The sequence below is a fragment of the Hirundo rustica genome, chromosome 9 (genome assembly GCF_015227805.2).
Source record: "Hirundo rustica isolate bHirRus1 chromosome 9, bHirRus1.pri.v3, whole genome shotgun sequence".
Taxonomy (NCBI): domain Eukaryota; kingdom Metazoa; phylum Chordata; class Aves; order Passeriformes; family Hirundinidae; genus Hirundo; species Hirundo rustica.
The window spans coordinates 229,103-256,798 of record NC_053458.1 but is presented as its reverse complement, the minus strand read 5'-3'; the positions used below and the strand labels follow the sequence as shown (position 1 = coordinate 256,798).

The window sequence follows — 27,696 nt, the reverse complement described above, 5'->3', positions numbered from 1 at the left end:
TTCCCAAACCTCTGATGCAAGAGCTTCATTTTTTGCTCTCTACAATCGAGCCCCCATGCAAAGGCCTCCCTAATGTTGTGAGAGCAAAAATACCAGCACAGAGCTGCTGCTGCTGTTCATCTGCTGCCATGGGGGAGCCGCTGCAAACACCTGCTCCCTTAGCAGGGCCACAGGGCTCCTCTGCTTTCTTCTGAAAACACCGATTTCCTTTTAGCACCCTTTTCATGTCCTCGCACATACCTGAATGTCACAGAACGGCAATGAAGTTTACGGGAGCAACTTGAGCAACTTACAGCTTCTTCAAGTAAATGATAGGTGTGGATACATGTTAATTGTGGATATGTTCTGATTAATTTGAAATAATTTCGAAAGACTTACTCTTGTAAACTCCCCCTGGGAAGGACATTTAAGACCTCAGCTCTCCCAGTTGTTTGGTGACTGGATGTGGGAATCAGTTGCCCAGCTGGAGCCTTTCTTTAAATCATTGGTGAAATATCGCAGGATGCATTGTCACAGCAGTTCAGACTCTTCTGAACTAGATCCTTGGACTCATGTGTGAATTTGTGCAAGGAAAGGGACAGGCTGGTAGTGCCAGGAGCTGCCAAGGCACGAGGTTATTACAGCGGGATGCAGCATGTGGGAGGTTTTAGAGGTGTGTGTTCTATTGGCATGTCTGCTTGCCTGAAATCCTTCACTGGGATGGGAGCTCACACACAGAACAGCTGCCAAGGTCAATCACCACACTTTAAATGCATAAAAATATAAATACATCTATGTAAATATTTATGTGTGTATATTTGCATTTCACTTTGAACGATGTATTCCTAAGGGCCATCCCCAGATGCTCCCGGTGCCTCCCCTGTGCCGGGGGGTCTGAGCTGCAATCATCCCCGGCCTCTCTGAGCTGGGGACCCCCTGCACTCCTCGGGGACCCTCACAGAACTCCTGGGGTTCAGCCGCTGAAATTCCCTTTTCTCTACAAAATCGCTAGCAAGCTGCCAAATTCCCACTTCCCACTAGCTGCAAGTGTTCAGCAGATGAAGGCAAGTGCCTGTGTGGGCATGAACAGGAGATTTCTGAGCAAGCTGGGGGGGTGTTCCTGTGCCTTTACCTCAGTGGACTGCACAGGCTGTTTCACTCCGTGCTATTGTTGCGTGACATTCCTCTTGGCACAGTGTTTATTTTTAGCCAGAGACTATCACAAGTATTTTTCAGCAGGAGTGTCACTGCCCCTGAACAGGGAATCATATTACTGCAAGAACTTTGCTGAAACAAAGAAGATATATTGGACAAATGGGAAATTATAAATCTAGACCAACCCAGACTTGCACGGGTAACTAATGTCACTTTTTTACAGGCAATGTGCCATCCATCCATCGGCGAGGAGCAAATGGTATTTCAGGAGATAACTCATTCCTGCTTTACTCTTGAGTTCAAGGCTCAGGTATTGTTCTTGACTTAACCCAGATACAGGCTGTGAAAAAGACAAAAAAGCCAAAAAAGCTACTGAACTAAATTTATTTGGGCAGTTACATAAGGTCATAATAACTTGTATGCTATGTTGATTTAACTCATACTTATGAGAAAACCTTTAAATCTCCAAGCCTTTTTCTGCTCTGTGTCTGTTGAGGAAAAAAGAGCTAACAATTGTAACCTGAGCTTTAAGTTTTCTCTTGAATACTATTTAATATTAAAATATTTCAGGTAAGGATTCATACATACAGACTGTCTCTGAAATCCTTGTATATGTTTCTGTATTGGCTGCAGCAGGAACAATTTAATAGCTGTAATATTTTAAACTTTAATAGTAATATATATGAAATTGTACAATTGGGTGTTTAAAAATCGAGTGTTTTGGTTACTGGGACATTATGATTTTGGTGCTTTGCAGCGTTTTATCAATTGGGAGTTTTTGTTGTAGATGAATGGAAGAAGAAAGTCAGTGAATCCTATGCCACAGTCACGGAGCGCCTGGAGGACGACCTGCAAATCAAGGAAAAGGAGCTGGCAGAGTTAAAGCATGTTTTCAGGTAAAATATTCCGTGGATCTGTTCATTGATTTCTTTCAAATGATTATTTGCTACAAAACAGTAATTTCAGGTGTTTTATGTGGACGTAGTTTCTCACGTGTGGAATGCATGTTCCTTATGTCTATTTTTGGGAATACGTCATCACAGTGCTGGGCAGAGCCCCACAGCAGAGTACCAAAATTAGTGGCTGCTGATTGTTAATGCCAATATTTTACAACAAACGCCTATATACTTTTGTAAAACAATTAGCTCCAGTACAGTGTCTGAGTCTGCTGTGCACTTTGCAGTTTTGCTGATGTGTTTCTGCAGCCAGGAATATTGCTGAAGTGCACCAGTGTAAGCAAACACAAAAGTGGTGGGTTCAGAGCCGGGATTGTAGTGGTTTTCTCAGGGTAGCTCATGCGGCTGAGTAAAGCACCGACGTGTTCATTTCCTGCAAGCTCCAGGGCAGCCAACAGCCGGCTCACAGGCTGGACATGAGTTGAGAAAAGTACTGAAACATCACTTTTTTATAACTGTAACCTTGTTAAATATGTTCAGTGGCTGCTCCTCCCTCAGCGTGGGTTTATAGCTACAGAAATCCAAGTGTTCTGCAAAATCAGGGTCGTGGGTGGGCTGATACTGAATGGAAAATCCCAAACTTCTGTGGGCAGGCCAAAAGCGAGATTCTCCAAAGAAATATTAACTGTAGCTGTATTTAGTTTTCAATAAGTGTAATTACTTAGAGTGTTTGATGGATCCGTAACAAATCAGTCTGTGCTGAAGCAAACTCGCAAGGCTCGATGACAAAAGAATGCCCAAGTATTGTCTCATTTAACAACCTGTAAGCAAGCACAGTGACCACTGTCCCTGTGATCTCATTTGGGGAGTATAAACTCACTTTTTGATAGGCTTTTCCTGGTTATTCTTTTCATTTAGCAAGACGGCCCCTGCTCTATGCATGTCCTGTTCACCATTTTAAAATCAATACAGGCATTTTAAAAATACTTCTTAGCTATGATTGCATTAATACAGAAGCTGAGCTTTGTAGGGATTGTTATATTTTTAAAGAGTCTTTCCTCTTATTTCTCCTAGTTTAGATAAATTTAGAATGTATATATTGTGATTGCATAGCAGGATTTCTCAGAAAACAATAAATCTGGACCACTCAGCCTGATAGTAGTAAAGTATTTCTAGATTTACAGACTGTAAATTTGGTATAAATTCGGCCTCGTGTCTCAAAAAAATTACACTGAGATTTCTCTTTTAAATGTCTCCCACATGCAAGAAGCTCTGCTGAAAGATGAAAGCAGTAATCATCTGTAAAATGCCTTTTTTTCAGCTCTGATGAGGCCTTCTGCAAAGTCAACCTGAATTACCGCACGGAGAGCGGGCTCTCGCTGCTGCACCTGTGCTGCGTGTGCGGGGGTAGGTGTCAGAAACGGGCTGAAGCCCTGGGACAGCCGCTGCACTGCCAGAGGGCTGGAGCGAGTTACAAAGAGCCCTGCCAGAGCTGGTTCTTCATTCTGAGCAGAGTTCTGCTTGGTGATGCAGCATGATTTACTGCAGGTGTTCAACTCGTCCAGAATTGCTGCTGTGTGCATTCCTTAGCCCAAACTCATCCAAACAGAGCATTTCTGGCTCCACATTTCTGGATTCTGCCCGTGGCTCAGGCTCCAGGACAGGGACCCTGTTGTAGCAGCACTTTGCTATACTCACACCACCACCTTTTTAACTGTAATGAAAATATCTGTACTTTATTTCACATTGATTAAAAGAAGAATAACTGATGTGCTTTAGTGACAAACATCAGCTGATGGGGCTTTTCCAGACAGCAGATCAGAATACACGAGGGAAGAGGGAAAGATGTGTTCTGGGATGCTCATAAAAACATACTCATGGCGGGATTTTCCACTTGGATCCACACAGCTGCTCTGTTATCCACACCAAGTCTTTCGTTCATGCACTTGCTTTGCTCTTGTTTTACAATTTTCAGCAGAAATTGGCTGAGAGAGGCAAAGAGACTTTTACCCTGAGGTTTCAGTTCTGCAAAGTGCTGACTAATGACATGCATAAATGATTTTATCAACCTTTGTTAGATGTTCACCGTGAGGAACAACCTGATCCTGCCACTACTCAAAAATGAGTGGATCCTTAGTTGTCATTTTCGAGTGCAAGATCCTTCCCAAGGATGGCATCAATACATGGGAACATCAGAGCAGTTGGGGTAGCTGAGAGGAAGTTTAAGAAAACACACACAAATTATTAGTTCTGGTAATGCTTGGAGGAGGGCAAAGAGCTACTAGATCTGACACTGTCCTTGGTCACTGTCCAGAAGGCAGATGAATTTATGGAATTTATGTATTTATTCACTTCAGTGCATCAAAAAGGTCAGAGCAAAGCTGCTTGCCTGGACCACATTAATGGACTCACACCAGCACTCCCTGAAATGACTGTCCTTGTGAGGATGTCCTGTGTAGGGAGGGAAACGCTCCAGTTCTGAGAGGGCAGAGGAGCTCAGTGCCTGAGGAACCAGAGGTTCCAGAAGCACCTTCTGCTTCATGGAGCTCTCTGCAGCACGGTCTGGATGTTAAAGGAGGAGTTTGCTTCTCTAGAAGCTCAGCTGCCCCTACCAAACCCTCATTGAAGTGTGAACAAACAGTGACCTGGTCTGTGGCCAGACCCACAGCTGTCCCGGCCAACGAGATATTCCCATCAACCTCATCATTTCCAAGTTTCAAAAGATATATTTTATTTCTTGCCTCAGGTCAGCAGTTGAGGTATCTATTTCTCTGCTTTCAAACTCACACAGGAGCTTCTTACCTCATCTGCATGTACTTTCCTGTAACTGACTTTTTTTCCACTTTTCTCTCTAAAGGCAACAAATCACACATCAGAACGCTCATGCTGAAAGGGCTGCGCCCATCCAGACTAACGAGAAATGGATTTACAGCTCTGCACTTGGCAGCTTATAAGGTAAAGTATTTTAAATAGGATTGATGACAGGAAATCAGAACTGAGCAGCTGACTTGTCTGAACTGTCTAGATGAGCTCTCTAGTCATTATTTCAGGTGCAAATCTAAATTCCACATTTGTGGTGCGTAGGAAAATGCTCCATAAAGAGCCCGTGCACAGGAATCAGCCCGTGCTTCTGCAGTGTCATCCATGGGGTAGGATAACGCTCCGGGATTACTGTTGGGAACATCCAAACAACTCGAGGGAGAGGAGCTGTCCGGTGCCACCATAAAATCAGAGACATTTTTACATCCAGGCTTCAGTACAGCAGAAGAGAGGCAGCTCAGGTGCCCGGGGCAGAGCTTGCCCAGCCTCTGCTGCACTCTGAGCCCGGGTCACGGCTGGTCCCTGCTGTCGCGGTGTCACGGAGGCCAGGGCTGGAGCCGCTCCCTGCAGCTGTGGGAGCCGTGGCCCGGGGGTGCAGCGGGTCAAATCCGTGTGTTTCAGGACAACGCGGAGCTGCTGACGGCGCTGCTGCACGGCGGGGCTGACATCCAGCAGGTCGGGTACGGGGCGCTGACAGCCCTGCACGTCGCCACCATCGCCGGCCACCACAAGGTCCGTCCGTCCGTCCGTCCATCCGTCTGTCTCTGGCTGTGCAGGGCTGGAATAGGGGAGGGCTCGTATTGGCAGGTCGTTCTGGTTTATGTTGATGTCTTTCAAAGGAAAATTCAGAACTGGTAAAGTACAGCTGGATTTTATTTAATTTTTTCCCGCATTTTGGGAAAATCACGTCTGTGCATATATTTTTACACTGAACAAACATGCACAGAGGACACAGATCAGAGGCTGGATTTGATAGGTCTCAGAGGTCTTTTCCAACCTTGGTGATTCTTTGATTCTGATAGCTGTGATGGTGGAGCTGTTAACCTGAGCCCTGACTCTCATTCACAAGTATTTAATGTCTCCTCTGTGGGCAGTGCCGAGTGGTCTTGTCTGAGCACTCTGGGGTTTCAAGTAATTTCTAAAACATTTCTGGGCCTTTCTCTGTAAATTCCAAAGGCAGACCTGCTATTGCTCCCATGTCCTGAGCTCCTGCTGAGGTTATGGGTAAGTTTGTGTTCTCACAACCCAACAAGGATGAGTCTATTAACTCAGTAAGAAATAAACAATTAGTAGGATTGAAAAGTTCCTTATTTCTTCCTTGGGAATGATCAGCTCTGTATCAGAAGCATCTCCATAAATGGAGTGGGACTCCACATAACTCATTTGGTTCATCTGCTGCTCTGGGGACCAAGGATTTATAGTCCAAGCTCTTGCCTTCCTTCTTTACATAGCTGTGAATTTTTCAGTCAGCTTGGAAATTCCTCTGACAGATAAAGTAGCTTGTTTTATCCACAATTTCATTAATATTTATGGAAACATGGAATAATTTTTTCAACCCCTCTTATAAGGATGAGTTTTTTATCCCTTGCCCTTTTCCAAAACACAAAGTCCTTGTATCTGTCTCATGGGGTTTTTTGTTGGCTCCTTCTAATCTTCAGAGTGGCTTAATTAATTGTCTTCGAAGTGAACACCATTGACTTGAGTGTTCAAAAGACTTCTGAATAAACCTTTTTAAGGGAATTTTAAGAAAAAATGCAAAGTAAGCCTATTGTACAAGTTGTTTAAAGTATTGTTTTGAAATAACATTTGGTTGTACAAGGGAAGCATTAGTTCCCCTTGTTCTCCAGGCTGTGCTGGTGTGAACCCCGCTGCTGGCTGCCTTTGACCTGCCCACCCAGCTGCTTTCTCTGCAGCTTGGGAATGCCCCCTGGGCTACAAGCTTCACCTTCACTCACTGTCTGTCTCCTGAGGATAAAAATCTCTCTTTTTTTCCTCCTTAGTTTCTGAAGTATTTCTATCCTTGCACATCCCTGCAGCATAGCCTCCTACTTGTGATGCCTCTGACAGCTTTCAGTGCTTTCTAAGACTCCTTTTTTCTTTCCTAGAAAGACATCTTGTCTGCGAGACTATCAAGCCTGTCTCTGTACCCCTCTCATCATTTACACTTGAGTGGAGTTTGCTTAGTACAGCGCACAAAATTCTATTTATCAGGAGATCACAAAGCAGCGAGCACGGCTGCCATCGCTGCAGCCTGGAAAATGTGTCAAAACCCATATAGTTTTATGTTCATCATCAGGGATGGATCCACATCACTCAACACAGTTTTTTTATCATGAAGATCCACCTTGAAAGCCTCTAGATGAATCTAAATTTTGAATTCCAGCTCCCTGAGAGTTTAAGGAGAATTGGAGTTTTGGTCACGTCCCTGAATGTGTTACAGCCTCACAGTTCATGGCTAAATTAAAATCAGGCTAATCCAAAGACATTTCAGTCATATTAGTGTAAAAGCCACAGGCCCAAACGTCTCTTTTTGGAGACAACAGCCACAACTTCAGTTTTATCATGGTAGTTTGCTGAAAAATGTCTTAGACGATTCATTTGAAAGCCACCAAACCATTAAATCCCTGGCTGGCTGGCTCTTGTGTTCCCACGTCTGGCCCTCCAAGATATTGAAAATGGGCCAGACATGAGAAACGCAGTGGAGAAAGACACGCAGTGAACTAAATAATTGAGTGTGTTCTTTATTTCCTACCTGAGCATATTCCCACCCATGCTGTGAGTGCCTGTTGCTGGAGAAGAGCCAGCAGCTTCTTCAAAGTTCTCAGAGGACCTTTCTGGAGATTTTTATTATGTACTCAAATGCTTTTTTGAGATTGGCAGTAAAAGGATCCACCGCAAAAGGATGCCAACACACGTGACATTTAGCAAGGGAAATGGTGACTGTGCATAAAGGGGGATCCCACTGAGAGTGACACAGCGCTGGGAGCATTCCAGGGAGGGTGCAGAACTTCCACCCTTGGCCCTGCAGTGCTGCCTCCGGGGGAAATCATAGCTGATGCCATAGAAAAATGGTTAAAACTAGTGGGAAAGGGACACATTTACATATGTTCAGGGCACAGACTTTATGCAGAAAATATCTTCAGGCCATCATATGAAAAAAGAATAACTGAAATTGCGTAAAGAAGAAGTCCCTGTACACTGATGTTGCTTGGGAAGAGTTTGTGTTCTCTGAGCACTGGAGAGTTGCAGGGATTGAGCTGACTGTCCTTGCTGCTGCAGGTTTGACACGATTTGGAGGTCCCAGCCGAGAGCAGGTGACAGAGAGCATCATTACAGCTGGCACAGCTGGCATCCTCCGGGGGCTCTCTGGGCAGGCACCGGGAGAAGAGCACCGTGCAGGAGCCGCCCCTGCCCCATCCTGCTCAGCCCTGCACTGCGCTGACCCAGGGTCCAGTGCTTTCGTCATCGTGACATTCAAAGCTTTGCATCCATCAGACTGATATGCAGAACTCCTGAAGTAATCCCTAGCACAAGCCCGTGGTGTGCCCAGGACTCCCTCTGCTTCAGAAGAACCAGCTGCCCTCAGGCTTCGGTGTAGAACCCAAAGTGGTTACATTCATTTGGGCAGCTGTGCAGCAAGGCGTTTCTTGAGGGTTCATAGATTTGCAGAAACACATGGGCCTCCTGAAGGACCAGAAAAAGAGTAGAAATTTGAAAAAAAACACTTAGGGTTATTTATTGAAGCCAAAGAGCTCTTATCTTCTAAAATACAAAGAAATCCTTCCATGTTTGAGGATTTACCTTCACACATTTGAATTTAAAAGGATCTTTCATTTTGTGCTACTTTTTCACTTCTAAAATCTCTGATATATTTACAGGTCTTTGTTCATAACGGCTAAAAGAAAATTAAAGGTTGTTCTGAGAATATCCAGCCAGCCATTTCTGCGCCTTACTTCATAGATCAGTTTTTTCAGTGGCACACCGATTTTCAGGCTCATTTATAAAGCATCAGTGACATTCAGTGTTCAGTTCAAGTACTGTAAGCTAATCGCTTGTACGTGCTGTACACCTTTATAACTCGTTTGTTTGGGGCCGTTTGACCTTTTTTAAGCTGGAGGCATGCTGTTTCAGAGTCCCGCTGTACCAGCTGAGCGCATTTCATGCAGGCACAGCGCTCCTAACCGGCGTGTGCTGCTGCTTTCCTCGCAGGCTGTGGATATCCTGCTGCAGCACGGGGCCTACGTGAACGTGCAGGACGCCGTGTTCTTCACCCCGCTGCACATCGCTGCCTACTGCGGCCACGAGCAGGTAACGGGGCATTCCCCCCCCTGCCCTGGGGGCACTGCGGGTGTTCCCTTCTCGTGCCGGTTGCTCACCCACACAAACGCGCCTGGTGTTCCCTCACCTCAGGGAATGTTTATCAGGGTGAGCACGAGCCTCCCTTTGAGGATTTTAATATTTTTATAGACACGTAACTCAAAAATCAGTTTTCCGTTGAGCCTCTCCTCCCTGTTTCAGCTTTACCGAGGTGCTCACGTATGGTATTTCCCGATGCAGTATTGTATCTGGTTTTGTCAAAGTTTTATTTTCATGGGATCTTTTAATTAGCCTTAATTAACTATTTAGGTAACCCACCTCTTACTGAAGTTCGGAGCCGATGTGAATGCGAGTGGTGAAGTTGGGGACAGACCTCTCCATCTGGCTGCTGCCAAAGGCTTTCTCAGCATCACAAAGCTTTTGGTGGAAGAGGGAAGCAAAGCTGATGGTAAGAAAATATATTAAAAAATCATCTTTAACATTGTGTTTTCTAGACAGAGTCTTAGCTTCTTAACACACACTCTTTGTTTGTGTGTCTGTGTATCATCTTTGGACAACTGGAACAAGAAAATGGCCATTGGAGTTTTCCTTGGTTGAATATGCTGTTTTGTCATCTCACGTTTACTCTATTTTCAGTAATAAGGTAGAAGTGAAAACCAGGCAGAAAACAGGATTCAGATTAATATACAGAGGTGTCTCATTATTTAGACATTGATCCAGGCAGGGAACATGTGGCCATCTGGTGCAGATATGTAGTCAAAGTGATTCCAATGCACAGAGAACTGTGAATGAGGTACAGGAGAAGGGTTTTAAGTCAAAATTATGCAACAAGTAATTTAAAATAATTCGTATGGAAGTCAAAATTCCACAGAAAAGGGGATTTTTTAGCGCATGATTTATTATGCTACACAAGCTTCCCCCTCTTCACTGTGAGCCGTTTTCTGTCTGAGAAGCTGCCTGTGTGAAGGCTTGGTGGGCTGGACAGACACAGAGGTCTCTCAGCACTCTTTGGGCGTTGTGTGAGCTCTTTGTCCGGGTGGCCTCACAGTGATGTCACCGGGGCTGGGACATTGCCCTTCATTGCTTACACTCTGCATGAGTACAATATTTAAAATGCATTCTCCTGTGAGCAGTGTCAGTGTGCAGCTGTGGTCCTGCTGCGTTCTTCCTCTTGCTCCGTTCCCTCTGCTTTTGCTGTGTCAGTGAGGCTGAGGGCACCAAGTGTGCCACGCTCCAGGCTCCCTCCTCCATTGCTGTGACACCTGTGTCACATCCCACAAGGGCATACAAATGTTACAGCCCAGAGGTCACATTTCACCATGTTGTGATTATCAATGCAGAGATTCTTACCTGTACCTAGAGGAGCCTTAAAGAAAGATGGAGAGAGAGAATTTGCAGCGGCCTGCAGTGCCAGGACAAGGGGAATGGCTTCACACTGGCAGAGAGCAGGGCTAGGTTAAACACCAGGAAAGAATTCTTCCCTGGGAGGGTGTGAGGCCCTGGCACGGGGTCCCTGGCAGTGCCCAAGGCCAGGCTGGACATTGGGCTTGGAGCAGCCTGGGACAGTGGGAGGTGTCCCGGTCCACAGGGAGGGACCTTAAAGATCAGCATCCCTTCCAACCCAAGCTGTTCTATGATTCTGTGAAATACTGAGCAAATTTCAAATTATTTAAGAATTAATTTCTTTTCCTCAGAGTAAGAGACAGAAATGGTTTTTTGGAAAGTAACAGTACATTTCTTGGAAGCGTACTGCTCTTTAGTACATCAGTGCACCACGTTCTCTGTGAGCCCTGCTGCAATCACACATCCTCCTCATGCAGTACAAAGCATGGAGGGAAGCAGCATGGTCAGGTCTGTGCGTGCTGTTTCCAGTAGCAAGCTCAGGGCGTTTCAGCCTCGTGTGTGTGGACTGAGCTGATATAACTGCAACAAAGGGGGGAAAAAGAGACATCCTCTCATCCTGACAAGGCAGTGGGAGGTTTGCTCTCTGTTAGAGAGTTTATTCCAAAAGGAAAGAATCTGGGGCACCATTTCAGGTCCTGTTCTTTAAACTCAGAATCTTCAGCACAGAAAAAAAGAAAAGGGAGCCTGGAAGCGGGAAGCCTTTTGCTCTTAAAGTAGCACACTTTGAAACTTGCTGTAAATGCAGCAGCAGAGGAAAAGTCTTTAGTGCCCAGAAATGAAAGGAACTGGGGAAAAAACATGAATAAATTTGGCACTGTTCAGTGCAGACCAGTAATTGGGGTCACAAACTTGAACTGTTTCTTTTAAGATAACATGAGTCGCCAGCCAGCCCAAAACCGCGTCTGCTGCCCGTCCCGTGAGCAGGCAGGAACCTCCCTGGCATGGATGTGCCAGGCAGCTGCCAGTCTCCAACATCCCCACCTGCAGAGCAGGGATCCCCCAGGGACACTCTGTGCAACTGCCCTTGGAATATTTTGCTACTGCTGGTAGATGCCAGCAGTTCTGTGCTGCCTGGACTTTCCCAGTTCTGTTGAAGTTGTTATTATCTCGCTGTTGCTTCAAAATTGCTCTTTTGAAGGGCCATTTGTAACTCACAATTCCCTCATGGGAAGTTTAGTCAAAAGACTCAGTAAGTTTGCAGCGGGAGGAAAACAGTCACGCCCCAAGTTCAGAAAATCACCTTGACAGTGCACTGCAGATGGCACAGAGCAACGTGGGTTTGATATACAAAAGATCACAGAAATTTCAATTGTAAACAAATACATCCACAAACATTTTTCCAGGAGGTCTCAAAATGCATAGACACAACGCATAAAATTCTACGAAATTTCTGAAACAATCCCAGACACGCTGTGTTAAGGATAAAATCCTTTCTCTGGTCTTTTTCTGGGTCAACCGGCAGTGAATGCTCAGGACAACGAAGATCACGTGCCTCTGCACTTCTGCTCTCGATTTGGGCACCACGATATTGTGAAGTTCTTACTGCAGAGCAGCTTCGAAGTGCAGCCCCACGTGGTGAATATCTATGGAGACACACCTCTGCACCTGTGAGTGCCCCGAGCAGCTGCTGGGCAGGTCTGGGGCTCTGGGAGGGCTGCCTTTGCTAACACCCCTCTGCTGGCTTCCTCTTCAGTGCCTGCTACAACGGGAAGTTCGAAGTTGTCAAGGAAATAATCCAGCTCTCAGGAACGGAAAGTCTCACTAAAGAAAATATATTCAGTGAAACAGCTTTCCACAGGTGAGGTGTTCAAGTGCCATCATCAGTAGAGCTCCACTTAGACGTGCGTGCAGCACAACGCCCAAAATCACAAACGTCTCACCAGCAGCCGGGTGAGGAGGGGCAGAGCGAGCAGGGAGCTGCACAGCCAGGGCGAGTTTGTGTCAGGAGATACGTGACAGGGCACGAAGTAAGAAGCAGAACCAGGCAGTGGAAATCAGGTTCACCTGCACCTGGTTCCTCTCCTCGTCCAGTCTGGGAGCTGAGATCAGAGCTTGTTCCACCTGGAGTTCTGCTGGAGCCGGGTGCTCTGAATGAGAAACCAGGTGGCAGAACTTGGTTTGGTTGGGGTGCCGGAATTTTGTAAAGAGCTTTTTAAGAGGCACTTTGCAACACAGACTGCACAAGGGTGCAAATTGAGGAGATTCAGCAATAATTAGAATGTCACTGAAACAATAAAAATTAATATGCTCTGGTGGATTAAACATGCATTTGCACAATTCTAATGATCCTTTCTTACTGCATTTTTATCTCTGTGTAATTCTTTGTAAATTTTTGGCTACCCAAAGTAGTTCTTTTATGGACTATAGCACTCACCTCTCCCTGTACATCTGCAGCGCTTGCACCTATGGAAAGAACATAGAACTTGTCAAGTTTCTCCTTGACCAGAACGTTGTAAGCATCAATCACCAGGGGAGAGATGGGCACACAGGTAACATCATCATACCTACTGTGTGTGAGGGTATATACCAGCACCAAAATCCGGGGAGGCCGTACACCATCAGGATTTCCAGGGTAATTCCAGCACCCCAGTGCCCTTCAGACAGAGCCCAGCTTTCTTGAAGCAGTTTTACAGGAGGCACGGAAGTGTTAAGACTTCAGTGAGGATGTATCGGGCTCATTAGGGTGCATGTGAGTAACAAAACCTGGTGTAAACTGTTCCTCCCATGTTGGGGCTCTAAGTAGTGTTAGAAATTATTCTGCAAAGAGATGGGCTTCTGGAAGGCGGTGTCTGAAGGGCTGCACACCTTTCTGTCCCCACTGCACAGAGCTGCCTTTGTTTCCGTTTGTTTTTTCTCACATACAGGGCTGTTAAATGTGGTTTGCAGGTGGCAGAGTAAATGGTGGCACATTGTGCAGAGGCTATAGATTAGTTCTTGCGGCCTTAATGTTTAATTTTCACCTCTTGCCTCAGGTATTTTTTTTTGACAACATATGTATTTATTGGGGAGATCAATTTGCACTTTACCGTTGTTGCTGCAGTCCCGTTGCCACGCTCTGACAGCTGTGCTCCTCACACTTCTCTGATGTTCCAGGGCTGCACTGTGCTTGCTACCATGGCCATATTCGCCTTGTGCAGTTCTTGCTGGATAACGGAGCTGATATGAATCTTGTAGCTTGTGATCCCAGCAGGTCCAGTGGAGAAAAGGATGAGCAGACCTGCTTGATGTGGGCGTATGAGAAAGGTATTTCAGTTTTCTGGTTTCTGCTACAAAACCCACAGAAGCTCTGTGGGAAGGAGAGGGCAGCATGGGAAGGAGATAATGCTGTAAAATAACCTGCCAGTGCCTGCAGAGAGAGCTCCTGCCATCTGCTCCCCAGGGAATGGCACCAAGGGTTACAGACCCCTGCCCTTCCATTTGTCATCTCAGATCTCTGTTAAAGATCTTTTAATCCAGCACAAACCCCAGAAGGAGAATGTTTCTGTGCTGCTAAAGCAGGAGACACACAGCCTGTGCAGCAAGGGCTGCTCTCCTCTGCATGCACGGGTTCTCATTTCATTGCTGAACACTGTGAGGGGCGATGAATCAGCCAGTAATCCTGAATTCCTGCAAATCTGGGTCGAAGTGAGGCATCCTCTTGTACTGTGCTGCATGTGCAGCCAGGTAGCAGCTCCCATCTTGTTTCTGAGTCTGTAGCTTCTGGGACATTTCCCCGCAGTGCCTTGTGTTGTGAGAGTGACTGTGACATATTAAAACTGTGAGTGTGCAAGGCTTTTCAAAACATGATTATTGGCAAAATAATGCATATGAAATTACTGAAGGAAAACTCATCTTGGAAGGGTTTAGGAAAGAATTTTAAATGCTGCCGGGCAGAGTTCTGCGCATCAAACACCTGAGCAGGTGACCCCACTGCCAGCTGGTGTCTCCCAAGGGGCAGGGGCAAGTGTAGATTCCATCTGCAGCAGTAGGTGTGCAAACTTCTCTGGGTTAGGACTACAAAAAGAATGTTTACAGGCACTGGTTTTCCTTGTCAGGCCCACTGAGGACTGTTGTCAACTTCCATTGCAGGATTTCTGCAGCAGGGTTTTCCTTTGCCGTATCTTGCATTTTTAGGAGTAGGTGGACTCTTGAAAATAACATGCTTGTTTTTACTGGCTGAAATTTCCCATATTTCTCCAGTTAAGTGTCCCAGTAGCTTTAGATTAGCACCACCATGTCTTTGCATATTTTACAGGCACATTTTACTTTTTTTTAAACTCTCCTGATTTTGTATAATTTTTTTTTTTTTTTTTTAAAGCCTTGTGAGTTTCCTGCAAATCCTTGTATTTCCTCTTTCTTTCCTAGGTCATGATGCAATTGTGACTCTCCTGAAGCATTACAAGAGACCTCAGGACGAATCCCCCTGCAACGAATACTCCCAGCCTGGAGGAGGTATGGGCTGAGCAATCATTTTATTCCAAGGGTCTGATCCAAAGACTGCTGAATTCTCTGGAAGTGCTCCACCCATGTCAGAGAGCTTTGTGTCAGTCCTGTCTGTCACAAATAAAATCACTGTCATGGGACTCACCACTTTCTGGCCATAGACAGGTTCCTTTTGAGGCTGCAGCCATACAGCACCCCAGTGTGCTGTGCCTAGTGGGGAAAATTAACTGTACCCCAGCTCCCATCAGAGGTGTTGGTGTGTTTATCTGGATGCTCACCTTCATTATTAATTCTTTCTGGCATCACTGACTCATTAATTTATCAGCACCATCACTTTTGTTGTCGCTGAACTCCATCATTTCACTCTGTTCTTTATTTCAGACGGTTCCTACGTGTCAGTGCCATCCCCTCTCGGGAAGATTAAAAACATGACAAAAGGTATTTGCAATGGCAGGGGAAAACATGAACTTTTGTTGTCCTTTTATCCAATGTGTTTGTCAGCCTGAACATCCTACACAGGATTCATTATTCCTGGGCTTTTTATGGTACATTGTTCCATTTCCCTGGGCTAATTTTAGCAAACAATATACTTAGTTTTGTTACTCAGTATATTGACAATTCCTGTATTTGCCTTGTTTTCATTCACTTTAAAAAATATATGTTTCTTTTTATTTCTTTGAGAAAAGACTGTGATGTGAAGTAGCACTAATGAAACACCCACTTTACCGTGAATGCAAATAAATATCATTTAAATCACACTGTGAAATGCATGGATTATCCTTGTAAGAAAAAATCTGTCCAAAGATAATTTGTGTTACTCTGAAACAAATACAGCTGAAACATTCAGATAATAATTTAAGGTATTTTAAGATACTTCTTCTTTGTTTTTAGGTGGTACTTTCAATTTTCCACTTTAAATGCTCACTCTGGATATAATCAAATCCTTACATCCTTTACAATGCTCTGTTTAGATATATTCTGATAAACCTTATAGCCATAAACTAAAAAGATCAACAGGATGGAGACATTTGACAACTAAATTCAGTTGCAAAGTTCAGGTTGCGCATGTCACCAAGAGGCAGTCGGCTCCGGAACAGCATCCCCAAGAGCAGCAATGAGCACTGGCTACACAGAAGGAAGGAATTAATTCTCCCTGAAAGGAATTCTGTGCTGCCATCCCATGGTACAGCAGAGTTTGGGAATGTGGGACAGTGCTCGCTGCTGAGAGGCGCCAAAAGCCAGGAGTGCCGGGAGCACCTCTGGATTGCGAGGATGTGTCTGTGTGTCGCTGGGCTTTGCTGCAGCAGGCAGCAGGACCAGCAGTCAGTTTGCAGGGAAGAAGCAGCTTTCCCCGTCCAAGTTCTGTGACCTTCACTGAAGTTCAGTGCTTTTGTGCTTGGTCCTCTCCTTGCCCGCGTTTCACAGGTGGGATGGGTGTTTCTCTTGCAGAAAAGGCCGATGTCCTCCTCCTCCGCGCTGGTTTGCCATCGCACTTCCACCTCCAGCTCTCCGAGATAGAGTTCCACGAGATTATCGGCTCAGGTACCAGAAAGTGCGTTCACTTCGAAGGTTTGGTGTTCATAGCAAACATATTTGAGCTTATTTGTTTTAAACCATTTCAGGGTCTTTTGGAAAAGTCTATAGGGGACGATGCAGAAATAAAATTGTTGCCATCAAACGGTAAGTTCACATCCTGCTTGGCCAATGACCTGGTTTGAAGTATTTCAAAAGCCCGTATTTTATGATACCTTTGCCTTCTGCTTGCTCTCCTGTGAATTGTAAGTTACCGAGCCAACACCTACTGCTCCAAGTCCGACGTGGACATGTTCTGCCGTGAGGTTTCCATTCTCTGCCGACTGAACCATCCCTGTGTCATCCAGTTTGTGGGGGCCTGCCTGGATGACCCCAGCCAGTTTGCCATTGTCACCCAGTACATCTCCGGGGGATCGCTCTTCTCCCTGCTCCACGAGCAGAAGAGGTATTGCCCTCATCCACCTTACACAATTTGGAAGAGGAGGGAATCTGTGCTGACATAAATGCTCATTTCAGCACAGGACAACAGAGAAAGGAACACACTAGAGAATATTGAGCTTTGGTTCAGTTTATTGGGTGTACACGGTAAATGAATAAGTGATCACAGAGTTATTGGCATTATTTTACAGTATGTAGATTTACTTTACACAGATTATGTAACATTTTGTATGTAAAACAATTTTAAACTTTCCATTATTTAGAATAATAATTTTCAACTGTCTATTAACTTCAAGTAATCTTTTATTTTTTTACAAAATACAGAATTCTTGATCTGCAGTCTAAATTAATCATTGCTGTAGATGTGGCCAAAGGCATGGAGTACCTCCACAATCTCACACAGCCCATCATACATCGGGATTTGAACAGGTCAGTTTCTGTCTTTAACCTAAAAATTTAGACAACATGAAAGCTCAAATCCACAGGGAACACCCTGCAGCCTCCTGCAACCCCTGTGTCTCATTAGCACTCAACTGAAAATAATCTCAGAGGTTTTATGGAAACCCCAAAAGTCAGTTTCGGAGCTGTGATTGTCCTTGAAGGCTGCAGTGTTTACCTTCTTCTGTTTGTTTTCCTGAATCTCTGTTTTCCACTGCTCAGTTTCAGCCTAACAGCTGCTGTCAAAGAGCACTTGGTCACATTTCCTCCTCACTTCATCTCCGTCTCTTTGCTTTGTCTCTTTCACTGTAAATATTTCCCTCTGGTCATGGAGTTGGGTGTTTCTCGGTTTGCTTGGCTCCTTTGTTACAGCTAACAGCAGCTCTGATTGCTCCCCTCTGGGAGCTGAGATCTCCCACGGGACTGGGACTCATCCATCTCTGGTGGTATCCCAGCGGGAGCACTCGGTCCTTAGGTACCTGCAGGGAAAATCCTGTTCTCTCTGTTCTAGCTATGGAGGGAAATCCTGATCTTTCTGTTCTAACTATGTAGGGAAAATCCTGTTCTTTCTGTTCTAGCTATGGAGGGAAATCCTGTTCTTTCTGGTCCAGCTATGTAGGGAAAATCCTGTTCTTTCTGTTCTAGCTATGGAAGGGAAATCCTGTTCTTTCTGTTCCACTATGCAGGGGAAATCCTGTTCTTTCTGGTCTAGCTATGGAAGGAAAGTCCTGTTCTTTCTGTTCTAGCTATGCAGGGAACCGCCTGCTCTTTCTGGTCTAGCTATGGAAACTGTCTTGTGCATGTTTCAGCAACAGGGGATGAAATACCTGAGCTGCACTGATTGCAGGATTGGAGATGAAAATGATCCTTTTGCTAAAGCCAAAACACGATCCTTATCTCTGTCAGCCCTTGAGAGCAACAGGCACGCTGGAATGGCATCCTCACTATCCTTCGAGCCTCCCTCAGATCCCTGCATCCCTGCCCAGGCCTTCCAGGCCCCAGACCTGTGTTGTTCCAAGGGAGAGCCTTGCTTTCGGGACAGTGGCAGGAGCCCAGAGCCCCGTGCCTGACGGCAGCCTGTGGAACAGCTCCAGGGCAGCCAAGGCTCGGAGCTCCCAGCGCAGCTCCCTGCCTTGGTGGCCATTAGAAGAACAGTTCTGCACTGAAGGATTTTAAATAATGACCTCCACAAAAGAAAACCCAAACCAGCATCTTTCTGGAGAGCCGGAAAGCCCCGCAGAACTCTCACAAATGGTATTTGTGAGGGTCAGAAGAAAATGTGCTCTAGGGTCGTTGGTGCCATTGATGTGTGCTGCTGGGAGAGCTCAACTTCTGAAAGTTTAGTGCAAGAGCAGGGGTCATGTTTGCAGCGTGGGTCCCAGCCAACCCACAGGCACAATTACCAGATGAAAATCTTTGTGACAGCTTAAGAGAAAGACTAAGAGTAAAATTCCATGTTAAGTTTTGCCAGTGGCTTCACAGGGGCCTCATATTTTTTATCTTAAATTTTCACATAACTCATAGCCACCTTTGTGAGTTCTGAAATCTAATGCACTGCACACAATGCATTAAATAAACCTGGAATATGGCTTGACAGCATAGAGAAGAAAATTAATCTTTCGTGTCTCTACCCTGGAAAAGGGGTTATCCTTCCATTTGAAGAATAATTGGGAGTTTTATTTTGCTTTTCACTTCTGACAGCCATCAGAAATGGTGACATGCATCAATTTATTACTACTTACGCCATGGTGAGGGATGGCAGCCACGATGATTATAGCACTTTAATAAAAGAGAGACCATTTTAGTATCCATTCAATTTAAGCCACAGCAGCTGAACATGGCTGGAGGAAGCCTTTGAGCCACTGACCCGCTTTTGATGACTCTAACTATCTGTGAACACTTGTGAGAGCTGCTTGGTGAGGGAGATGAAAGAGAGGATGGCAGCCTGGTGGTAATGGGGATGGAGTCTGCGACTCCTCTTTGTTGAAATATCCCTTGTGAAATCTTAAAATATCCATTGCTTTTCATTACACCCACAGCGTCTGAAAGGCAGAAGGATCTCTTAATGGCCCGAATCCCTGGGAAAGGGACACGCTGAGCCTGTCACTTGCCCTGGGAGAGAGAAGCCTCCGTGCCTGGCAGACCCCAGAACCGTGTCCTTTCACAAAGCCAGGATGATTGCACACTCCTCGTTCTTATCTCGTTTTCCTCCTTCATGAAGAGAACTATGCCTGCTCTCACTACTGCAATGCCTTGTGTGACCTGAACAGAAGAAAATTAATTTCTGATTTTGCTGGATTCAGTCTTCTGCCAGCTCAGTTCAGCTTGGATTTTTCTTGCTGTATTTCTCAAAACACAAGCTTAAGAGTAGCTGCTTCATCCGAGGTTTTCAAATGCTGCTGGGGCAATAACAGCATTTTAAAGATGCATACTTTCCAAGCCTTATCTCTGCAAGGTGTATTTTTAACTTGAAAAATCAGTAGCTGTAGTGTTCCCTGGAGGTACCAGACTGACCAAACACTGCCAGAGCCTGCTTCCTGCTCTCAGTTGTGCCCATCAGCGCACTCAGCGCCAAGATGAAATATTTTGGCACCCTTTGTTGGTTCCTGGGCCAGGGGAGGTTCAAGCTCGGCATCAGGGAGAATTTCTTCCCTGAAAGGGTGGCCAGGCATTGGAAGAGGCTGCCCAGGGCGGTGGTGGAGCTGTCCAAGGAACAACTGGACGTGGCACTCAGAGCTCTGGGCTGGGGACAAGGTGGGGATTGGTCGCAGGTTGGACTCAGTGATCTTGGAGGTCTTGGAGATTTCCAGTCTCAGAGATTCTGGGATTCTATGAAAGGCTGAGGCGTGCCATGAAGAAGAAGGGAATTTCAATTGATTTCTCTGCTTCTCCACAAAAGCTGTCAGCCTAGGTCTTGCTTATGTCTCGACTTGTCAAGTTGGATTTATTGAAGTCTACAGAATCCTGGAATAGATTGAAGTTGAAGCTAGGGCTGAGTGCAGTTTATTCACATTGAGACATGGTGATAATTTTTGTCCCTACTGACAGAGGCCGAATTTGAGCAAAGGCCACAGCAAAGGCTGTGTCTCTGTGTGGCTCGTGTACCTACACCCAGCCTGGGGCACAGCCTTCAGGAGTCTCTCTGTTCAGCCTTGTGCCCGATTCATATTTTCATTTGGCGTATGCTGTGGGTCTCAAAACAATTCCATATGTTGTACTAAAATCACGTCAATATTTTGATGGAAAGTACGAATGAGAGCTAAAATCAGTTTAAATATAAATCAAGAGAGCCATGGTTACATTTTTATGATTAAATTTATCATCCCAAGGGCTGGGTTTAGGTGAAGGTGGAAATCTTGAAGACAGTGATTTGTAGGAGTCCTGCTTGGGAGAGCTTAAATTTTTTCTGTCTTAGAACTGTTATCTGGTAAAATTTGTGTTCCTCACTTGAGTGTTCTTGTTTGTATCTGCAGCTTTAATATGAGCAAGTTGTGCTTTTTGTAGAGACCATCAGTATTACTTCCATTTTCCCTCCTCATGTAAACTCTCGCCAACTTTTTCATTTCGGTTTTTCATACACTTTTCACTCTTCTGAATTTTCTTGGCTCAGTCAGCATTTGATAAATTTCCTGAGAGCTTTGTTGTGTCCACATTCCTGCACATCCGTGTTGTGATCTGCTCAGCCCTTCCACTGCCCTGTGCCATGAAGGTGTAGTGACTGGGCAGGGAAACCTTTATCTCCAGGGGTTCTGGAAGCTCGTGGCCTAGCTAAAGCAACTTGTGGATCATTCCCCAAGTTTCCATTTTGTTTGAAACCCTGTGTTTTTGTTGCCAGTTTCTAAGTCTCTCCCTGGATTTGTTGCACACAAATCAAAGGTTGCTTTGCCCTCTCAGGGGTCATGTGTACTTTCTGGCAATAACTATGAGAGGCACCTGTAGACATTTAGCTACCCAAGGAGGTGATTTGAACTCAAATGCTTAGCTGTGACCCAAAAACTGTAACATATTCACCATCTTTAAGACACTATCAAACAATTACCTACAGTTTTCTTTTTCCCCAGTCACAATATTCTCCTGTATGAGGATGGTCATGCAGTAGTTGCTGATTTTGGAGGTAAGGAGGTTTTATGAAACACTTATAAATTAACCCCAAATTCTCTAAAATTAAACACGTGGTTACTGAGAGGGTCCTGTAGGACTTAAAATGGGACTTTTGTATAATAGGGTGTGTCTGTATTGGCCTGAGAGTAATTCTTTTTCTTGCTCTGTTTCAGAATCTCGATTTCTTCAATCCCTGGATGAAGACAACATGACAAAACAACCTGGGGTTTGTTTCTTGTTTTGTTCCACATAATTAATATCAAACATACAGGCAAACGCAGTTTAGGAGAAGAATACATTGGAAATACGTTTGTTGGAAAAGATGGACTGGTGTAGTATTTAATCTGTCTCAAAGTTCCTCTGTCATGGTTTTATTTTTTTCCTCTGCCTTTAATAGCAGAGATGAGGGATATAACATCTGCAGCAGAAAACAATGCTTTATAAGGCTGTGTTTGGAGCGCTACTGCTCCAGTTCCTTACTAAAGAGTTATTTTTAATCCCCTCTTCCCACTCACATGTTGCTGGCAGGTGGTTTCTCTTTTCTAACAGGGAATTAGTTACTCAGCACTGGTTCCCTTATTTTGCTGTTCTTTTCTTCACAATAGCCCATTGCTCACAGTCAGATTTACAGGACAGTTGTTGTCTTCATGGGTCTGAGCCCAGATGTGTCCTGTGTGTCCCTCCTTGGCCAGGAATGTTCACATCATCCCAGCTGTTAATGTGGGGTGGGATGGGTGATGGATGGGATGGAGTGGGCAGTGCCAGACGATGCCTTGGCAGCCAGCCCTTACACACTCTGTAGTGGCACTCACTGTGTGGGTGGGGAGCAGGGAGCACAAGAGCTCTATAAATCCACCCTGAAGCCGTCACCCCAGGGAGAGACGGGTGGTTTGTGAGGAGCCTCAGCACTGGGGTGTGCAGGGAGCAGCAGGACCCCAGGAGAGCAGCCCCCAGTCCAATGCAGCTATTGTCAGCCTTTACCTCTGCAGTGGGTAATTCCCATTACGTGGCATGTATGCATTGTCTCTCACACCATGTGATGTGGTCTCCAGATCCTGAGCCTGGGGCTCTGTTCTTATTCTCACTCTGCTGTGTTGTTCAAAGCCAGCTCAGCCTGGCCCAGTGGAGCTGAGACAGCACCGAGCCAATGCAGTTACACGTCATGCACAGTGACACAGAGACCAGATCTTGCAAGCCAGGTGAAAGTTCTTCCTGGCACATTTCCAATTATTTCATGGAGTGATGGAGGCAGGAAATAAGGAAACAGAGGAAAACAAACGTACAAATACAGGGATAGGTGCTTGTGTGAGGAAGCCAACCCTGCTGATGTGTGATTGGTGTTTCCTGGTGTCAGAACCTGCGCTGGATGGCCCCCGAGGTGTTCACCCAGTGCACGAGGTACACCATCAAAGCCGATGTCTTCAGCTACGCTCTGTGCCTCTGGGAGCTGTTAACAGGGGAAATTCCATTTGCTCATCTGAAACCAGGTAACATGCTCAATGAATTAATATTTAAAACGTTTCTAAACTCGAGAAGTGGCTACACTGTGTCATTTTAAACAATGACTTGCTGAAGTGTGTTATTAAGTGCTGAGATAGTGCGTTTGGTGGAAAGCACAGAGCTCTCCTGTCTGGGTCTAGGACCAGGAACAAGACACTGACTGCAGGATGTCTGTGTCTCTCATGATGGTTGGGATTGCAAAGCCATTTCTTGGTACACGTCCTTGGTGTGCCTCGGGACAGCTTCCACAGACTGGGGAGGAAGGGGGTGTACAACAGCAGAGCAGCATTTCCAGGGCTGCGCTTTGCCCTCCTGAGATTGTGAGCCCTGGATGTCTGACAAGAGTTGTTAGAGGTCACGAGTGCTGCAGGACGGGGTCAGAGCCAGCACAGGTACAGAGAGAGGGTTCAGCCCCCTCTGCCAAAGAGACCCTCGCTGCTGTCTGACCTGAGCAGGGCTGGGCCTGTGCCCATGGTGGTGGGCACGTCACTCTGCTCTTGGTCGGATGGCAAAAGCCTCCTTTAGCCTCCAGCCTCCATCCAGCCTCCTTTATTCATCAGCTGGATGGCCCAGCAGCAGGTTTACGTATCTGCTGGGTGTCTCAGCGGTGGGTAGGGGGGTTCCTGGCTCCTGTGGATGTTCCTGGGTGTCTCAGCAGTGGGTAGAGGGGTTCCTGGGTGCTGATGGGTGCTCCTGGCTCCCATGGGTGCTGGCGGCTCCCGTGGGTGCTCCTGGCTCCCGTGGGTGCTGATGGGTGCTCCTGGCTCCCATGGGTGCTGATGGCTGCTCCTGGCTCCCGTGGGTGCTGACTGTCTCCAGCTCTCCCCTGCAGCGGCGGCGGCGGCTGACATGGCGTATCACCACATCCGCCCGCCCATCGGCTACTCCATCCCCAAGCCCATCTCTGCCCTGCTGATGAGGGGCTGGAACGCCTGTCCTGAGGTGAGTGGCCCTGGCAGAGGGAAAGCGGGCACACTGCTCTGCCTGACACCCCCAAATCCAAAATCTCAGGCTCTGGGGGAAGGGTCACTGCAGAACGCCCCCAGGCAGACAATGGGGTGTGTCGGGAAATAGGAGAGTTGGTGAATTGAGGAGGAAAGTAAATTAACATTTAGCCTTTTGACAAAACTTAATTAATTATGTATTGCCGATTATGACTTGAGCTTAACTAGAGTTACAGAATGAGTAGAAAATTCCTTGCTGCTCTCAGATTTTTGTAAGGAATGGCTAATGATGGAATGCAACACACATTCATTTTGAATTTGTTAATCAGGTGTCATATCAAAGCGTTGACTTAAGCGAGCACTGAGACGGGTGCAGTCCCTGGGTCTTGTCAGCATTCCCACAGCCACTCTGCCAGGAGAAACCATTTTTTCAGGTCCCAGTGCAGTTTGTCACCCATCAGTGTGACTCCAATATCACTTCATCTTGCCAGTGTTTTAGAGACTCAGGACAGAACTATAAAACACTTGATGGCTCAATCAGCCCATGGATGGCCAGAACTTTGCACAAGACGTGAGCAAAAACTTGTCAAAACTATTTCTATTAAAAGTTTTTTGCTACTGTTCTTTATTAGGCTCTATTTTGCTTTACTAAAAGTGTTTTGCTACCATTTGTTATGGAAAAAGGGTGAGTTTTGGGGCTCAGTGGGTGCTCACAGGTCAAAACTCTCCACAAGGTCAGCTCAGTTTAGAGAAAAAAAAAGGCAGAAAATGGAGCATACCTGGAGGGGTTTTGCTATATGGCCATGAAATGCCTCCAAATTAGAATATATCCTTTTATTTGTCTTTAATTTCGTTCAAGGCTCATCCCGGTTGAAAACTAGTTCCCATGTGCCATGTTCCTGTTTCTATTTATCAGGTGCTTGAACATCTGTTTCCCAGAAACTTTTGACAGCAGCTGTTTCTAAAGGAGAACTGGTGATTAGAAGATTAGCAGCATCTCCTGAGAAGCTTTTTTTCATTGGCTAATTGGATTTGTGAGCTTTAATTAAAGCCAGAGAATCTGCCATAAGGCCTGAGCTCTGTAAAGAAGTAAACATTTAGCTTTATCAAGTGCAACTCTCATGGACAAGAGAGGGAGGAGGTTGGCCAGGAAGGTTGGCCAGGAACTTGTCCACTGCTCATCACTGCTGCTGTTGTGTCTGCAGCCCTCTTCAGGGGCAAAGAGAAAGTCAACCTAAACAGCAGAGCCAATAATTTATTGGTAGTATTTTTGTGAACTAGTCATCATTAGCTCAAATCTAATTGTTACAGAAAAAGAGATGAAGTTGCAGTTGAAGCTCAAATGCACACACATCTTCATGTTGTCGCTCAGCACTGAACTTGAAGATTTCATCAGATCCCCGAAAAGACTGACACTGACAGCGATGCTGTGAAATTCAGAGAGGGGAAATGATGGGGACTGTGGCTCATCCCTTCCCTGTGTGCCAATGTAATCACATCACATCTGCCACCTTCTGTTTTTAACCCGGCTCTGCTTTTCCGGTTGTGTTCACAGGGGAGACCAGAGTTTTCAGAAGTGGTCACAAAGTTAGAGGAGTGTCTGTGCAATATTGAGGTGAGGACCCGGCTCCCAGCGGGGGAGATCTGTGCGTGTGCAAGCAGCGGGGAGCGCAAGCGGAGACAGGGACAGCGGTGGCTTTGGAGCTGCTGGAAAAGTGGGATACGACTTAGAAGAGAGATGCGAAAGGGCTTGCAAATATACAGTAATGATACTTTTTTTTTTTTTTTTTTAATCTAGTTAATGTCTCCAGCCTCCAGCAACAGCAGCGGGTCCCTGTCGCCGTCCTCCTCCTCGGACTGCCTGGTGGCCCGCGGTGGCCCCGGGCGCAGCCACGTCGCCGCGCTGCGCACTCGCTTCGAGCTGGAGTACGCCCTGAACGCGAGAGCCTTGGCCGCGTGGTGCCAGGGGTGGGTACGGGCAGACGGGGGGCTGCGCCGCTGGGAGCCGGCGCTGTGTCCATCACAGAGCCCCGGCTGCCTTCGGGAGGGCGGCGGGGGAAGGAGACAGTGTCCTTGCTGGGAAGGGAAGGGGCAGGTGCACAGACAGACAGACAGACAGAATCCAGAGCCTTCCAGCAGGTGCAGAGGTGGGAGACAACTGTGTAAGGAAGGAACTCACAGAGGTTCGTGGGAGTCAGCGCTGCTGGGAGTGCCCCTGCCAGGGTACATCCTAAAAGCTGGGAATCACTCATTTCAGGGCTGCAGGACAGTAAGAACTGCTGATGTTTCTTAAGGCAGGGACACACATGGGCTCTATATTGTTGTACTGTTCAGTAAATACCTGAGGTATTATACCCTGCCTCTGGGAGAACTGATTTCAAGGGCACACAGCAATTCTCATCTCTAGAATCAGGGATGAACCACACTTTGGCAGGACAGTGGGTCTGGTCCGTGACTGGAAGATAATTCCACAATCTTCCTTGCCTGAGAAAAGTATTTGCAAGAACCTTTTAGCAGTGACACATAAAATACATGTCACTGAGCCCGGATTGATGCCTGGAGTTGTTTCCAAGATGGCAATCCAGAGAGAGTTGTGAAGCCCCAAACTTGGGGGTATTTGCGGGCAGTTATCTGAGAAGGGTGGCTGAGTGCAGCATGCCTGGGGGTCATGGTCTCACTTCATGACTTATTCTTGCTTTTTGTTTACACACCAGCTGTGGTCGGGCCCCAGGCTGATGTCTCATGGTACGGTTCTTTCCTTCCACTCTGGAAGAAAAGTTCCCATGGTGTGGAGAGGTGCCGTCATCAGTCTTGCCTAAACTGACACCTCCTGTTTAAATTACAGCACTGGGCAACCCCCTTCTCAGGGTCTGTCTCTGGATGACATGAGAAGGAACTTCCAGTACCCACCCGTGGACAAGAACGGTGAGGTGCTGCAGAGAGCTCCCGGAGCTCTCGGAGCCTGGGACGGGTTGTTGTGCTGGCACTGCAGGGCAGGGAGCACGCTGCCAGCTGCACCCACCCTCTCTCTGCCCCTGCAGGGTACGTGTCGGACCCCTTGAGCACCATGAGGTTCCACTCCTGCAGCAGCAGCGGCAGCTTTGAGGACAGCAGCTGAGGGAGGGAGCGTCCACCTGCCCCAGCCCGGCCATCGCCCTCCCCACGGGCCCTGAGTGTCACACGGACATCCCTGGCATGAACAGCTTTAGTGCTGATGACAAATGTCCCTGTCCCGCATTCTGCTTTTGCATCCCCCTCAGCTGACCACCCCCTGCTCTGCAGCAGCAGCTCTGACCGTGGGGCATTCAAACAGAGAAGAGAGGCAGGGCAGCAGAAGTTGAGCTCCTCCTCTAGAAGCAATTACAGAGTTAATCACACCGTTATTTTCTGGGGTCTTTTTTCAAGTTAACAAAATTCTGTTAATTTTCAAATTAACAAAATACTGATCCCTGGCTGAGCAGGAATCAGTATTTCCCATTGAAGGCAGGGTTCTGTGATGTTAGTGAGGACGTTGTTTTCTCCAGCCCTGGTCCCTGAAGCAGGTCTGCAAGGAGGCCTCGAGCAGTGTGGCAGACATGAACTGCACGGTGCGCTGTGACAACACTTCTGACACGCCTGCCCTTACCTCAGTACTGCTGAAGCAATAAAAACGGGGAGGATTTCACTAAGCAAAGCTTAGAGGTCGTTTTCCATTTGTTCAGTTTCCCCTGCTGAAAAGCTGAATGGGGAGGAGCAGTTTCAGCTCTGTT

At 46.4% G+C, this 27,696-nt stretch overlaps 1 protein-coding gene across 3 annotated transcripts; it reads left to right on the top strand.

Moving 5' to 3' along the window:
- Nucleotides 1-1,116: 1,116 nt before the first annotated feature.
- On the top strand, nucleotides 1,117-27,696 carry TNNI3K (TNNI3 interacting kinase). Of its 3 annotated transcripts, none has more exons than XM_040072864.2 (25): nucleotides 1,117-1,333; nucleotides 1,922-2,030; nucleotides 3,352-3,437; nucleotides 4,888-4,985; nucleotides 5,472-5,582; nucleotides 9,060-9,158; nucleotides 9,477-9,615; nucleotides 12,034-12,178; nucleotides 12,265-12,369; nucleotides 12,966-13,060; nucleotides 13,665-13,814; nucleotides 14,916-15,002; nucleotides 15,375-15,431; nucleotides 16,443-16,535; nucleotides 16,616-16,673; nucleotides 16,777-16,971; nucleotides 17,289-17,393; nucleotides 21,464-21,516; nucleotides 21,677-21,729; nucleotides 22,858-22,990; nucleotides 23,836-23,945; nucleotides 25,503-25,562; nucleotides 25,746-25,915; nucleotides 26,793-26,872; nucleotides 26,989-27,696. In XM_040072864.2, the coding sequence occupies exons 1-25, from the start codon at nucleotides 1,294-1,296 to the stop codon at nucleotides 27,063-27,065; spliced, it is 2,508 nt and encodes an 835-aa protein (XP_039928798.1). In that variant the 5' UTR covers nucleotides 1,117-1,293; the 3' UTR covers nucleotides 27,066-27,696. The 3 variants fall into 3 exon arrangements, with proteins under 3 accessions (XP_039928798.1, XP_039928799.1, XP_039928800.1); XM_040072865.2 differs by having other exon boundaries at nucleotides 1,223-1,333; nucleotides 25,746-25,873; XM_040072866.2 differs by lacking the exon at nucleotides 5,472-5,582 and having other exon boundaries at nucleotides 1,223-1,333.

Coding starts and splice junctions, on each gene's coding strand:
- TNNI3K (XM_040072864.2), top strand. CDS start 1,294: ATGGGAAATTATAAATCTAGACCAACCCAGACTTGCACGG. Junction 9,616..12,033: donor AGAGGGAAGCAAAGCTGATG/GTAAGAAAATAT, acceptor GTCAACCGGCAG/TGAATGCTCAGGACAACGAA. Junction 23,946..25,502: donor GCTGGAACGCCTGTCCTGAG/GTGAGTGGCCCT, acceptor TTGTGTTCACAG/GGGAGACCAGAGTTTTCAGA.